At 47.9% G+C, this 14238-nt stretch overlaps 2 protein-coding genes across 2 annotated transcripts in view; both read left to right on the top strand.

The window, feature by feature from the left end:
- Nucleotides 1-14238, top strand: part of MGAT3 (beta-1,4-mannosyl-glycoprotein 4-beta-N-acetylglucosaminyltransferase) — an 84986-nt gene that overhangs the window by 42317 nt on the left and 28431 nt on the right. The gene's annotated exons all lie outside the window — the stretch shown is intronic.
- TAB1 (TGF-beta activated kinase 1 (MAP3K7) binding protein 1) lies at nt 5736-14152 on the top strand. Its single transcript, XM_065742904.1, has 11 exons — nt 5736-5809; nt 6346-6482; nt 6634-6787; nt 7404-7490; nt 8035-8173; nt 8643-8756; nt 11097-11208; nt 11312-11456; nt 11830-12052; nt 12355-12511; nt 13470-14152. The coding sequence occupies exons 1-11, from the start codon at nt 5777-5779 to the stop codon at nt 13675-13677; spliced, it is 1509 nt and encodes a 502-aa protein (XP_065598976.1). The 5' UTR covers nt 5736-5776; the 3' UTR covers nt 13678-14152.

The raw sequence follows: 14238 nt of genomic DNA, 5'->3' as shown, positions 1-14238 counted from the left end.
TATGGCTAAACATCATGTGGGCGTGACTCATGACAAAGCTTCTCTTTATCCTTTTTTTGCTTGCTTCCCTCATGTAACCAGCAGGTGGGCTTCAGTGGCTTTGAGGTGGGACAAGCCTCCTCCTCAGCCTAGCTTTCAGTGGGATGTGAGCCAGGTAGCTTCATCCTGAGCTATTGCCCATCTTTGTCTCTTTCTTCCTTGCTTTCCGTTACGTCAAAGGCATTGTATATGCTGGGACACTGTAACAGTAGACACTTGGGCATCTTCTTGCCTTTGCTCGTGGGAGGTGTACTCTCCTTGGGTTGATTTCCTTTGAGCCTTTGCAAGGGAGGGATGATAGTGACAAACCTGAGGGTGGGACTCATCTGGGTAGCACATAGCCTTTGAAAATACAGTTTCAGTGGCATATGGCTGGCTTTGAGGAGATGGGTTGGATATCATATCTTGGGAACTTCTGATAAGAGGCTGCTGATGATCATATGAAGGCCTGGGCACCTGGCTGAAACATGTCCCTTTTAGGTCCTAAATGAGTGTGAGATCAATCCCACTCTAGGGATTAGGAGATCAGAGGGAAGGCTGATAAGCAAAATGATAAGAAGGCTTCCTTCCCTGCCGTGCCATTTGTCCGGATTACAGAGGATTACACATCCCTTGTTGGGAGCAACGGCCCTTTGATGTCTTCTTATCTTGCCAAGTCCCCAAGTAAGGTACTATTATGACAGCGGGGACTGTGAAGGTCAACCCCCCGCCTCTACCTGTGGCTTCAGCCTCCTGATGTGCCCCCCATTCTTGTCTCACCTACATCCTTACCACCCTGTTCATCACCTCATTACACACACCCCTCCACAGTAGTCTTGGCAGTCCCCTCAGGGCAAGAGGGCAGCGTGTCTCCACACATTCAGGAGCACTCAGGTGGACCCAGGAAGGCAGTGTAATGGGACAGTTTCTATGGGAGTGTTGGCTCTGGTCTCCAGAGCAGGTAAAAGGCAGGGAGTCCACCAAGGCCACCTCATGCAGCAAGTCCAAACCATCCGTCCAGACACCTCCCTGCTGCCCCCGTGGCATCTGTCACACCATCTGGGCTGCCCTGCCCTTCCCCTGCCACATTACTGCCTGTGTATAGTATATATTATATATATATATATTTTAAAAGATGTATAATATAAAGCTATACATATATACGTATATATGATGACTCATGGATGGCCTGCTGCATACAGGATCCCCTGAGTGGTCTTGTCTAAGCCTGAGTGTACCTTCACCCCTCCTCCCCTCCTCCCCATTTGTCCTCAAATCCAACTACAGCAAACCCCGCCACCTCGGCACATGTGTTTACAATATCCTATATATTTGTGGTTAACAAAGTGAAGGTGGTAACTACTGGTGTCTCAATAAAGTTACAACATTCAAAATAATGATATAAAAAATTGGTCTGGATTTTCTTTGCAATTGGATGGCTTTTCTGGCCACAGAGGGTCTTGGGAGGTCTTCCTGCAGCTGGGACGTGATCTGGGGCACCTCAAGGAGCAGGACTGCTCATGCCAACGCTTCTCCCATTGGAGCCCAGGATAGCACAGTCCTCCAGGTTTAGTGAAAATAGGCAGTATCAGTGGAGAGAGACCTAAATAGCTGCCCTTACTCAGAAAGACACTTCAGGAGGTGCTGAGAGTGGCTTGTTCTACTCGGCCTGTTTCAAATCACACCCACCATCAAGTGTCTCTTACCTTATCAGCAGGAAAACTCAAGAAGGAGCTTCAAGTACTGTATTAGGAGTTATTGTGAAACAGTTGTAGTTACAGGAGGCGTGGGTGGGGGACGTGAAAGAATATGGAATAAACATAACTATTTTCACACCCAGGGAAGATCAGTTTATTACTTTGATGTGTCTTCTATTTATCTGTGCGTGACCATTGCTTGGGTGTCTAGCATAGTACACATTTTCAAAACTTAATCACGTACTGGGAAACAAGAGCTCTCAAGACACTTATTGACTGGGTTTCAGTAGTAGATAGCTCAACATTAAAAGGATCTCCTTGCAACTTCCTGCGTGATAAAAATAAAATTCAAAACACTACTTTTTGCCAGTGTTTAGACAGAGCTTCTTTTTCATTCTCTTTTATATGCACCTATCAGCTGAGTGCCAGGGTATCAAATGTGCCTACCCTTGATGTAGCCTGAGGACAATAAGCAGAGACACTTGATGGTCAACTGGCAGCATCCAATCCTCCAGACTGTCTCCCCTCTTGGGTACTCAGCTGAGACACACGCGCTATAGCTGAACCTAAGTGTATACCTAAACCTATTGATAGGCCCACCCACCCCTTGATTTATCTTCCTTTGGACAAAGACCCTCCTTCCTACAGTCCTAGTTTTTGGGGTGGAAATGTTCTAGAGATTCCATGCCCACAGAAAGGCAAATGTCTTGGCAACAGAAGGAGTTAAAAACTGATGAGACCAAATGTTGCTGAAACCAAGTGTTTAGGATGAGTAAGACTCCAGCATTATGAGTCTGTTTGTTTCTTCTAGTCATTTGAAATATATTTAATTGGCTTCTGGTAATTCAAGCTCTCGTGAGTTGAGTTTTGAAGCTTCTTTGTGCAGATGTGACATCTGGAAACATAATTCTAACATTTCTTTAAAAAAATAAAAAAACACCATAATCTCAGGACTTCAGGAGATGAGACTTGGCTTAGCTTATCATGGAAGTCAGAAAAAACATACCTCAGTACAATTGAAACCACCCCACTTCCCTCCCCCAAAAGCCCAAACTGGCCTAAAGCTCTGTACAAAATCAATTTTGCAGTGATACCTCTTTCTATTGGGAGGGGGGGAGGATGTCTACAAGTGCTGTGATGGGGCTGCACTGTGCTCCCTGCTCTCCACAGCACGTTGTTCAGTAATGTTTGTTCATCTTTTATCCTCTAGCTAAGCAAAGTGACCAGTAGAGTGCTTCTTCCTTTTCTGCAAAGAAAACAATTGTAAAAACAGGAAGGCAGTAGTATGGCTTGGCACTAGAAATACTGTGCCTATAATCCCTGGCATTGGGAACAGAAAAGCATGAGAAACAATAGGTACAAAGAGACAGAGAGAGAGAGGGAGGAATGAGAAATATGGGAGTTTAACAAGGGATAGGGAGCTAGAAATCTGGTACTCATTGAATCATGCAATTCGTTTATTGGCGCATGGATGAGGTTCAGTGACTGATATTCTGTATGCTTGGGAAGATTTTTGCTGCATGAAAATACAGCATAGTAATTTCTGAGATGATTTACTGAAGGTAGAAAGCACAAATAAAACAGAAAATAAACTAGCTATCAGTACAGCAGCAGAAACTGTGTTGGTGCAGTATTCCATTTTGTGAGTGGTGCGTAAAGGTGTTGATCTCTGCAAGCAGGTATTCATGAAGCAGCACGCAGGCTTCTGCAGCACTTTTGTTTGGAAGACTGCAAAAGGTTGGACAGATATGCATTTAGCATTGCAAGCAGCCTTGTCTGGCAAATCCTACTGCTCTCATTTTGCAGACTAAGTAGTTAAAAACCTTGTTCAAGGTTAGGGTGGAGGCTCAGTGACAGTGCCACAGGAATATCCTGAAGCAGACACAAATATTTCCACCAAGAGAAAATATTTTGTATCAGCTTCTGTGTACTAGCCCAAACGGGGAGGAGAAAATTAAAACAGGATGACAGTGGTCAGCAACTGTGAGCTGCAGCCAGACATTTAAATTAGGAATGGGACACATGTGGAGACTCCACTCCTGTTAGTCTCAGAAGGACTCACTTAACAATATAAGATAGACAGCAATGATTCCTAATTCCCTGGTCCTGCAATGTGATACACACTGGTTGTTGCTGAGCACAGCAGAAGCTTTGCTGGTATCACTGGTGCTTTGTGCAAGGACAGGGGCTGCCTGAGCTCACCAAGGTGCATGATTACACCCTCGAATGTCATTAAATAAGCATAAGCTTTTGCTGCACTGCTGAAAAAGTGACATTGTGTTTTAAAGCAGCTGAACTTGCCTTTTGTGTTTTAGCAGTGCAGACAATGCTGTTCATGAATTTCTGCAGCATCAGGAATTCCTCTTGATACTCTTAAGAAAACAGATCTTTATTAGTACAAAATCCATCACTCCACTTTTAATTTTAATGTAGTCTTGAGCCCTGTTCCTAGAATTATTGCTATCAACTCACAGTTTTACCCACAAGAATATTTCAAATGACCTTGGTGAAACCAAGCTTAGACATAAAGGTAAACATGTAGAATCCCCTGTGTAGACTGAGGTGGTAAATCTAGCATTTTCTTCTGTCTTTCACCAGTATAATCTTTAAAAACAAAAAAGCACCTGCATACCTAAGGCTGCCAGAATGGCTGAATATCTGTTAGTCTAGTGTGAAGGGAAGGATGTGAAATCTTTGTACGTTCAGAAGAAAGAGATGTAACGAAACAATAAACAAAGAATTTAGAGGAAAAGGAGCTGGAACCTTTTGACAGGATCCCCTGCAGCAAAACCCATGATTCCATACAATGTGATTACTTAACTAGCAATTATTTCTTAAGTACATCTGAATCTAATATATTTGCCACAAATATGTCATTAAAAGAATATCAAGTGACTGCTGGATGTCAAGACTACTCAGTACCCATGCTCTCATCATGTCTGCGTTGCTCCACACAGCTGAAAGTGCCCATCTCTCACGCTGGAGCCCCTTCCTTCAGCCTGGGTTCACAGGGAGTGCTCTTCCCCCCGTGCTGCAGCCTGTCTGCCTGTCATCATACACTGTGAGATACGCCACTCAAACACCTGCAGGGTTCTTCTGCTGACTTAACAGTGTAAGAAAATGCTTCGAATGATTCTTGATCACTGTCACGAGAGGTTATGGAGTCTCCTTGGAAATGTTCAAAAGCCACCTGGACATGGGCCTGGGCACCCTGCTCTGGATGTCCCTGATGAGCCAGGGGGACTTAGAGCTCCCTTCCAAACCAAATCATTCTGTGGTTCTTTGACAAAGTTCAAGTCATTGCTGGCTTGAGGACACAGTCACAGCATCCTGGCCCGTGCTGTAGCCCACAGGAAGGTGGGAAAAGCCTTGGAGTATCTCGATGGAAGGCGAACAGGCTGCCCACGGAGGTGGTGGGGTCACCATCCCTGGAGGTGTTCCTGAAATGTGTGATGTGGCACTGAGGATATGGTCAGTGGGCATGGTGGGGATGGGACGGCAGCTGGACTAGGTGATGCCTTTTCCAGCCTTAACGGTTCTTTGATTCTATTCTATGATTCTACAGAGTCCAGGGCGATATGCATGGAGGGGACTTTTGATGTCCACACACTGGCAGCACAGCCGAGAGCCACTCGGGCTGAATAATAGAATCGTTAACACGAAATCATGGGGCTAAGAACCAATCTCAACCGCCGGCCCAGCTCTCAGGACTTCGCAGGACCCCTCGAGTCTCTGCCCCGCTTCCCTGGCCAAATGACATTAACAAACTACAGCAGCACGGAACCCACTCCACGCACCGCCCTAACGACGCGCGGGGGCGGAGCCAACCGAGCCACCCGTGCGCGCTCCCGCCTCCCCATTGGTTGGAGGGACGGGAATGGGGCGTGGCCAACCCTACGTGTGGGCGGGGCAACGGCCGGAAGCGGCCGTTGGCTGCACGCGCTGCTCTCTGGGTGGGGAGGAGGGGCGGGGTTGTGAGGAGCGGCCGCTCTGCCCGGCAGATTTGTCTGCTCTGGAGGGAGAAGGGCGGGCAGGAGGGAGGAGGCGGCTGCTGATGCAAGATGGCGGCGCAGAGGAGGAGTCTGCTGCAGAGTGTGAGTGCCGCCTTCCCCCCCTACTCCCCGCTCGCGCACCCCTTTATAGGTGTGTGCGAGGAAGATCCCGCGCCTCCTCATCACCCTCGTCCCCGGGGAGGGGCCCGTCGTGAGGGGAGCTGGGTGTCCCGTGTCCCGGGGTCGGCCCGCAGCCTCGTGTGGGGCTTTGGGGCCCTGCCTGAGGGCTGAGGGTCAGCTGGCGTGGGCAGGCCCGTGTGGGCACGGGGACCCTCGGTGGGTGTTGGCGGCCTCAAGGCCCCGTGTTCTGTCCCGTCCGCCGGGCTCACCGTTAGTGCTGTGCTTTGAGCTCGGCTGCAAGTCTCAGTTCTGGCTTCTTAGAAAGAGCCGGAGGTACAGCCAGAGCTCGGCTTCAGAGGGGTAAGTGAGGGGTAAGTGATGCAGATCTGCAGCAGGGAATGTGAAGTTCTGTGGTAGGTGTGCTGCCCTGTTAGCAGAGGGGGTGGGAATGAGCCCGCAGCTCGTGCTGAAGCACGGTTCTCACCTCAGGGTTTACATGGCTTCTTTCTGTCTCCTAGGAACAGCAGCCCAGCTGGACAGATGACCTGCCATCCTGCCATCTCTCTGGGGTGGGCTCAGCTCCAAACCGTTCTTACAGTGCAGATGGCAAGGGTACAGAGGGTCACCCCTTGGAAGATAACTGGTTGAAATTCAGGTAGGTTGCTTGTGTCTGGATCACAGACTCCTTTACCTGCCTCTGTCTGCAGGTGATGTTTAGCTCAGAGCATACAGGATTCTGGAGAAATTCATCTGTGTCATTGTGTCACATATATCTGTGACTTCTTTTCTTTTGCCTTCTCTGATAGGAGTGAGAACAACTGCTACCTCTACGGTGTCTTCAATGGCTATGATGGCAACCGAGTCACCAACTTTGTGGGCCAGAGGCTCTCTGCAGAATTGCTGCTGGGCCAGCTGCACGCAGATCACAGCGATGCTGATGTGCGCCGAGTTCTGATGCAGGTAAAGTAGCTTTGGCTGGGAACAGCTCCCGCTTCTCACACTATCCACCTCCTCCGTTTGCCACCAGGAAAGCAGCATCTGGTTTCTGAGGGGGCTGAAACATCTGTCAGAGTTGTGATTGCACTCATCCTGAGCAGCTGCAGTTCTCTGTTTCGCTCCCACCTCACACCTGTCTGTCCCCTGGCTGTCAATGCACTGCTGACAGCTCTCCAGCAATCTGCAGCCAGCCTTCACTGGACGTGTAGGAGCAAGTCAGCCTGAAAAGGAGATGACAATGAGTGAAAGGAAGAAATTAAGGCATGAGGAGATGCATGTGTGAGTGTATTCTCTTGAGTGATGGATGAGTATTTTTACAGTCAGCGTACAGAATCAGATAGGTCTCTGACGTTGTGTTTGTAACTTGTATTTTTTGTCTCCTGTTTTGAGTACTAGCAGATTGCTTTCACAAGCTGTTAACTAGCTGCACTGAAATGATTGCATTTCAATATGATGCTGTGATCCTTGAATGTCGGTATGAACTGTGATCAGCTGCTTATGAACTAGTCTTGGGAAGTGGGGATGGGTAGCTTCAAAGTTCTCTGGAGCTCAGCTCAGTTTTTCTTATGGTCTTCTTTAGGCTTTTGATGTGGTAGAAAGAAGTTTCTTGGAGTCCATTGATGATGCTTTGGCAGAGAAGGCCAGCCTGCAGTCCCAGCTGCCGGAGGTAATGTAGCCTTAAGAACAGAGGTTGCTGGAGGTTCTCCCTTTCAGACTGCTGGATGGGATGCTGGTCTGCTGGTCTGCATTGTCCAAAGGAGGTTGTGATTGAAATCTGTGTCCCTGTAGTTCTCATATGGGAACCAAAGTGAAGTGAAGCACATGCTGTTTTCTGCTCTGCAGAGTTTACACTGTTACTACTTAGACTGATTGTTCTTTTTTAGTAAAGAACTGTAGGAAGGTGCTCAGCCCTGTACTCATAGCTCTTCCAGGACAAAGACTTGTGGATGGTAGGCAAGGCCTCCAATTTGCATGGCACATGGGCAGGTGTGAACTCTGGTCTTCAGGTAGATTGGAGTGTCATCTCCAGAATCTTATCGCACCTGCGTGGTTTGTTGGAATTGAACAAATAATTGTATGACTTGCACACCTCGGCCTCAAGGCATGACTGTCAACATGAGTCCTCTTTCCCTATTCAAATTTTGACTCTAGCTGTGGTTTCAGTGTTGTGGACTGCGTGTTTAAGCTTCCTCCATAATCTTGGATTCCAGGGTGTTCCTCACCACCAGCTGCCTCCTCAATACCAGAAGATCGTGGAGAGATTAAAGGTTGTAGAGCAGGAGATCTCTGGAGGAGCCATGGCCATTGTGGCTGTTGTTCTCAACAACAAACTCTATATTGCCAATGTTGGTGAGTTTTTCTTTGTGACATCCCAGCTCAGGTGTTTTAAGGGTGGCTGCAGTTCTAGAAGGCAGAAGCAATTTGAGTGCTGGGGAGGGATAGTTTCTCTGGTCCAGGGGTGATTTGCTTCTTACTTTTAGGACTGCCGAACCAGTCCAGGTCATTCTCTCTGCAGATACTGACTGATATAATGTTTATGACCAAAGAGGATGGGAAAATGGGTTGAGAGGTAGTGGAGGTTTACTGGGAAGTGGAGAGCTGTCTTGTGAGATACTGGCTCAAGCCTGAGTGCAGAGCTGCCTAACAGGCCTAGTATGCTGAAGCAAGTCTACTTCTAGGAGATTATGAAGAGAGAGTACATGAGCTTTTCTCTTCTTTTCTGTCCTTATTCCCCTCTCCTGTTCCTTTTCCATTTGGATATGTACTTCCCCTTAACAGCAGAGCTATCTGGTGCCTCATCTCGCTACTCCCGCTGCAGGTACCAATCGTGCACTGTTGTGTAAGTCCACAGTGGATGGGCTGCAGGTGACTCAGCTAAACGTGGACCATACAACAGAGAACGAGGACGAACTTTTTCGCTTCTCCCAGCTGGGTGAGTGTTCAGTTTAATCTTCCTACCTGAGAACATCTCATGTTTCAGTTTATCTGGGGCACAAGGGATGACTTAAGCCCCTGAAAACAATAACTGTCCAAAAAGAAGGCTCTGTGTGGGCCGTGGTTTCAAATAACAAGTTTTTTTTTTGCATACCTAGCCACTCTAAAGCTACAGAGTAAGTTCAGTTTGCTGAACCAACAGAAAACAGTCCCTTTCTTCTTCCTTTTCTGCTCGTTTTGAGAGTTAGTTTTGTGTCCCACTGCTGAGCTGTCATTGATTTGCCCTGCAGCTGTGTGATTGCTGGAGTGGATAGGAGGGCAGGAACAGACACATGCAGCCAGAATGCAGAAGCAGGGTGGGCAGAGTGTGACTGCCCCTTTGGAAGCAAACCACGGTGTGGGTTAAGTTCTGCGTAATGCCACACCCTGGGGATGGTGGGTTTTGATTTGCCTCTGTACAAGCTGCTGCAAAACAGCAAGTACACTTCAGACAGGCAGACCAAACTCTGGCGTTTAGTGCTCTTACATCAGTAACTATTGAACTCTGTCTATACTGACATCATGCTTCAGGCAATTTCCCTTTTCCTTTACAATGTTTGACATGTTTTCTTTCTTTGTCTGGAACTAGGCCAGACCACTTGTGTGTCTCTTAACGCCGAACTCTTCGTACAGTTACTTAAATTCTGTGCCTTTGTTCTGTAAGACATGATTTGGCATTCTTCATTAGGTTCTCCTGATCAATGTTCTTATCTGGTGAGGCTGTCAGTGCGATAACTTTTCTGTCGCTACGTCTTGTTTCATTGCATTTCTCTTCCATTTTTTTGTTACTTACTCCTGCAGTATAGTGATGTGTGCTATGAAACAGAACTGACCACAGGAATCCAGGGGAAAAGAGCCTCTGACTGCCTTTCTGCTCTGAAAACACTAGGTACAATTCAGCTGTGGTCTGTAGTGGGACAGGAATCTGCTAGGGTATGCTGACCTTCTTCATCTGGTGCAGCAGTGGTTCTCCTACTAGCAATCCTAATGGAAGGGAGAACCTGTGAAGCAAGCTAGTGTGTATAAAGGCTGTTCTGGGGATCTGACCAAAGTTGTCGTAGGCTTAAGTTGAATCATAGTGCTAAGAAGTCACAGGGATGGTGTTTGTCATGATGAAATTAATTCACCTGTCCTGGGGAAGGGAGAGAGAGGTCTTTTATACCTACATGGCTCTTCACCATGCTCATTTCAGCTTGTTCAGTGCTCCTGGACTGTCACTGTGATCTAGACACAAGCTCTCTGGTGTGCTTGAAGCCTCCTTGTGTTTGTGTTTGTCGTTAGCTTGTATCCCCCTGCCAGGAGCTGGCAAATGAGCCAGGCCATGTTGATGATTCAGCTTTGGTCTGCAGCAGATGGCAGAGTTGTGTCTTACTGCTGGGGTAGGTGTGGAGCCATCTGTGTGGCGAGGCTTGGTTTGACTCAGAGGGAGAGTTTCAGTTGGACCCCTGCCTTCACCTTGTACCGAGGACAGTCATCCCTAGATAAAAATCTCAAAATATCATTTTCTGCCTGTTAGCTCTACATTTCCCCAGGAAGGGGGGATTGCTAGAACAGACCAGGCAAGTGGCTCATCTGCTATGAGTCCTGCTTCAAATAATAGCTCCTCGTGTGTGGTCCCTGTTAGGACCTTCTTCAGGGTAAGGTTCCTCCCTAGCCCCTGCCAGGTTTGAGTTATCCCCTTAAACTTTAATTAAACTAAATACCTGCTTGCTCACTGTCCTTGTTTTAGGAGTAGCCAGCACCAGTCTGAGCACTGAATAAATGCAGTGCCTCTTGTAGATTTCCTCTCTAAGTTAGCGTATTAGTGAAATTGTCATGTGGAATTTAGGAATGGATCGATAATTATTGGAAGAAAAAGCAGAATCCTTCACGTATGCTTTCCCTCCTCCTGCTTTCCTCCTCCCCTCACATGGTCGAGAGCTGACAGGCACAGATGTTTCACTGCCTTTTCAGTGCCTGTGCTCCCAGGCCAGCTGCCACTGGTGGCTTTGGACCAAGACATGGACTTTGTTTCAGGGCCAGCCATTGCATTCAGAGTGTGAATGTTGGGCTGTGTGCATCTTGCTCCTTCTTTCTCTCTCCCAGATTACAGCTAATGAGAACGTGTGCCTTGGAAACAGAGCAAACTGCTCTTCCTTTCCTTCCTGTGAGGAAGGGTAATTCTTTAGCTTCTTGTTTTGTCGTACTGTAGCTGTTCTTTTTATGTGTGGATATCTTAATTCTCTTTCCTGACAGTATGACTGCAGTATGTCCTTTGAGTTTCCCAAACTCTCTTAGTTTTTGTTTTTCAATCTGGCAGGCTTGGATGCAGGGAAAATAAAACAAGTGGGAACTATCCGTGGGCAGGAAAGCACTCGGCGCATTGGAGATTACAAAGTCAAATATGGCTATACTGATATTGAACTGCTCAGGTCAGAAAAACTCAACTTTGTGGTTTCGGTCCCTTCTCTTCATGACTCTTCCTTCTCACTCACTATGACACCGTGGGTTATTAAAAACACTGTCTCTTTCCAGTGCTGCTAAATCTAAGCCTATCATAGCAGAGCCTGAAATTCATGGAGGGCACTCACTGGATGGAGTGACTGGCTTCTTGGTGCTTATGTCTGAAGGGCTCTACAAAGCTCTGGAGGCAGCTCATGGACCTGGGCAGGCCAACCAGGTGAGTACTTACATGGGAGTTGTTCTCACAGCTTCTGACTTATTTCAGGGGTGTTGGCTGCTCTCCTATGGGCCATCCTCCACATCTGTCGTGTGAGTGCTACCTGGACTGGATGCCTGTGCCACCCTGTTCCAGCCAGCAATAATGTGGAAGCTGGTTTGTCAAGCCAGTTCATCCAGGCAGCTTCCCCTCCCTTTAGGAGGAGCCTCTTTAGAGGGTGGGATGATTCTAGGTGCAAAGCACATATCAGCAAGTGAGATTGGCAAGAACTGTAGCTAGATGAATTGCAGTAAAACTGTTAGGTCACGTGGCTGGAAAAGATTTCTTCCAGAATCTTTTAAACGTTGTTCCCTTTATTTTCTCCTCTGCTTAGGAAATAGCAGCCATGATAGCCACTGAGTTTGCCAAGCAGATGTCACTGGATGCTGTGGCCCAAGCTGTAGTGGACCGGGTTAAACGGATCCACTGTGACACTTTTGCCAGTGGCGGGGAACGGTCCAAGTTCTGTCCCCGGCACGAAGACATGACCCTGCTCGTGAGGAATTTTGGGTATCCCTTGGGTGAGATGAGTCAGCCGACGCTAACACCAACACAAGGTACGTTGCACAGAGAAGCAAATGGAGTAGAGGGTGGAAGATAAGAGCCCTTGATCTAGCATTAACCTCGAGTTGGGAGAGTAGATACTTCAGTGTAGAGGGAATTTTGTTATTAAAGGGATCGTTGGCTTCTGAGACCTAGAGTCGTTAACAACTTGATGATGCACTATTGCATCTAAGAAAGGAAACTTATATTAAGTTATTTCCTTGGGATCTTTGACTGTCCCGCTGAACTTCCTTTGATGCTCTGCACCCCTTGTCCCTCATGTCTCACCTGCACCTATAATTCTCTTCCTTCTCAGGGGGCCGTGTCTACCCAGTCTCTGTGCCATATTCCAGCTCCCAAAGCACGAGTAAAACGAGCGTCACGCTGTCTCTTGTCATGCCTTCCCAAGGCCAGATGGTCAATGGTGCCCACAGCAGCTCAACTCTGGATGAAGCCACCCCTACCCTCACTAAGTAAATATGCTGCTCTCTTGATACCCGCAGTCCCCTGCAGTTCACACTGTGTGAAGTGGTTGAAAAACAGAGGCACACCTGTCACTCATTCCCTTATCTGCAGCGTGGCCCTCCTGACTGCAGTATTGACAGCCAGCGTAAGTTGTTAGCTGGAAAACAATATGTGAAGAGTTGGGAATGAGCAAAGCAAGCAGCTCTGAAGCCAGCTCTGGGAACATGCCTTGGGAGAAGCATCTGCTGCTGTCACCCACCGGAGGACACTCTGGCAGCAAGCAACCATTTAGATGTTGGGTGCTGTGCATGGAGGGAGTGTAGGTGCCCTCTGTTTTAATAACGAATGGAGGCTGCTGAAGGTTTGCTGCACAAGTTGACTTGCTCAGAGGTGGAAATCAGGGTAGAAGAAGGGATAAAGGTTAGACCCAGGTCCTATGCAAATCTGCTTTGCGGATCCTACAAGTGGCTCTGATTTGAGTTCAGCCTTTGGCACAGGGTGGAGTGTGTACATGCCGCAGAGTGAAGAAGCTCTATGCTTATTGTGTTCTGGTAGCTCCAGAAACAATGAGGCTGACAAACCAGAGCTGCTTTGGCTGTAGTGCAGGTCACGCAAGAATAGCTTTGCTGCTGCCAGACTCTTCCTGTAATGCTAGTACTGTATGGGTATGAGGAGGCCAGCAGAGTGTGTCCCTCTCTTTTTTTATTCTGTTTTTTTTGCTACCTCTCCTTTGTTTCTCAGATGTCTGGCTGTGCTTACAGCTGTCCAGTTAAAGGTGAGGCAGGTAACTTTGGCACTCATCATGCTGTTCTCAACACATCTAATGCTCTGAGAGAGCGAGGATCTGTAACTTTTTACCTGTTTGCTAAGGATAGCTTAATCCTTGAAGAAGCTGGCACTTGTTCTGGTGCAAGGTCGTGGATGTGGGAAGATAAAGCTGCTTTTGTTCTCTCTTTCTCTCCCCAGCCAAAGCCCCACCGTGACTCTCCAGTCCACTAACACTCACACGCAGAGTAGCAGCTCAAGTTCGGATGGGGGTCTCTTCCGCTCCCGCCCTTCCCACTCGCTCCAGCCGGATGAAGACGGGCGCGTAGAGCCCTACGTGGACTTTGCAGAGTTCTACCGCCTTTGGAACATGGACCATGGTGAGCAGGGAGCACTGACTGTGTCCTAACGTGGAAATGTGCCTCCTCCACCCAGCCGGTGCCCGGCCGCGTGAGCAAAGACTGAGGAGGGAACGAGAGCGCTGCGGCTCAATTCTGTGTTCTGCCAAGGGTTAACTCCTATGCAGGATGTGCTGAACACGGGGCTGGGGAGCGTCTGCTGCGCTCTTGACATACGTGTTGCCTGTGCAATGCAGCTAATCCTGACCGACCTCTGTCCCTTGGAAGCCCAGTGAATAAGGGAAGGGGTCTCGAATGCAACCCTCGCTGCAGGTTTTTACAAATAAAGTTGCAGAGAGGGCTCCCTCCTGGATAATGCAAGAGTAGGGGCCTGTACAGAGGCTGTGTGTGCGTGTGTAGGTGTACGTGTGTGCCTGCGTGTGTGCGTGCTGTCAAAATGTTTCCACAATTCATAATGCTGTGATTCCAGTGTTCAACTCCATAGAAGATACCTCTATTTTGCAGAATAAATAACTTATAGCTACACTCATTGGCACCTGTGTGGCTTGCTCTCTTCCATGAATCAAAAGGATGTGGGTGTGACAGCTCTTCCTACTGAAAACTTTCAGCCC

This window comes from Cyrtonyx montezumae, unplaced genomic scaffold (genome assembly GCF_038088225.1).
Source record: "Cyrtonyx montezumae isolate F1298 unplaced genomic scaffold, pur_monq_1.0 scaffold_3, whole genome shotgun sequence".
In the NCBI taxonomy this organism is placed as follows: Eukaryota; Metazoa; Chordata; class Aves; order Galliformes; family Odontophoridae; genus Cyrtonyx; species Cyrtonyx montezumae.
This window is presented reverse-complemented; position numbering and strand designations above follow the sequence as displayed.

Coding starts and splice junctions, on each gene's coding strand:
- TAB1 (XM_065742904.1), top strand. CDS start 5,777: ATGGCGGCGCAGAGGAGGAGTCTGCTGCAGAGT. Junction 7,491..8,034: donor TGCAGTCCCAGCTGCCGGAG/GTAATGTAGCCT, acceptor CTTGGATTCCAG/GGTGTTCCTCACCACCAGCT. Junction 12,053..12,354: donor GACGCTAACACCAACACAAG/GTACGTTGCACA, acceptor CTTCCTTCTCAG/GGGGCCGTGTCTACCCAGTC.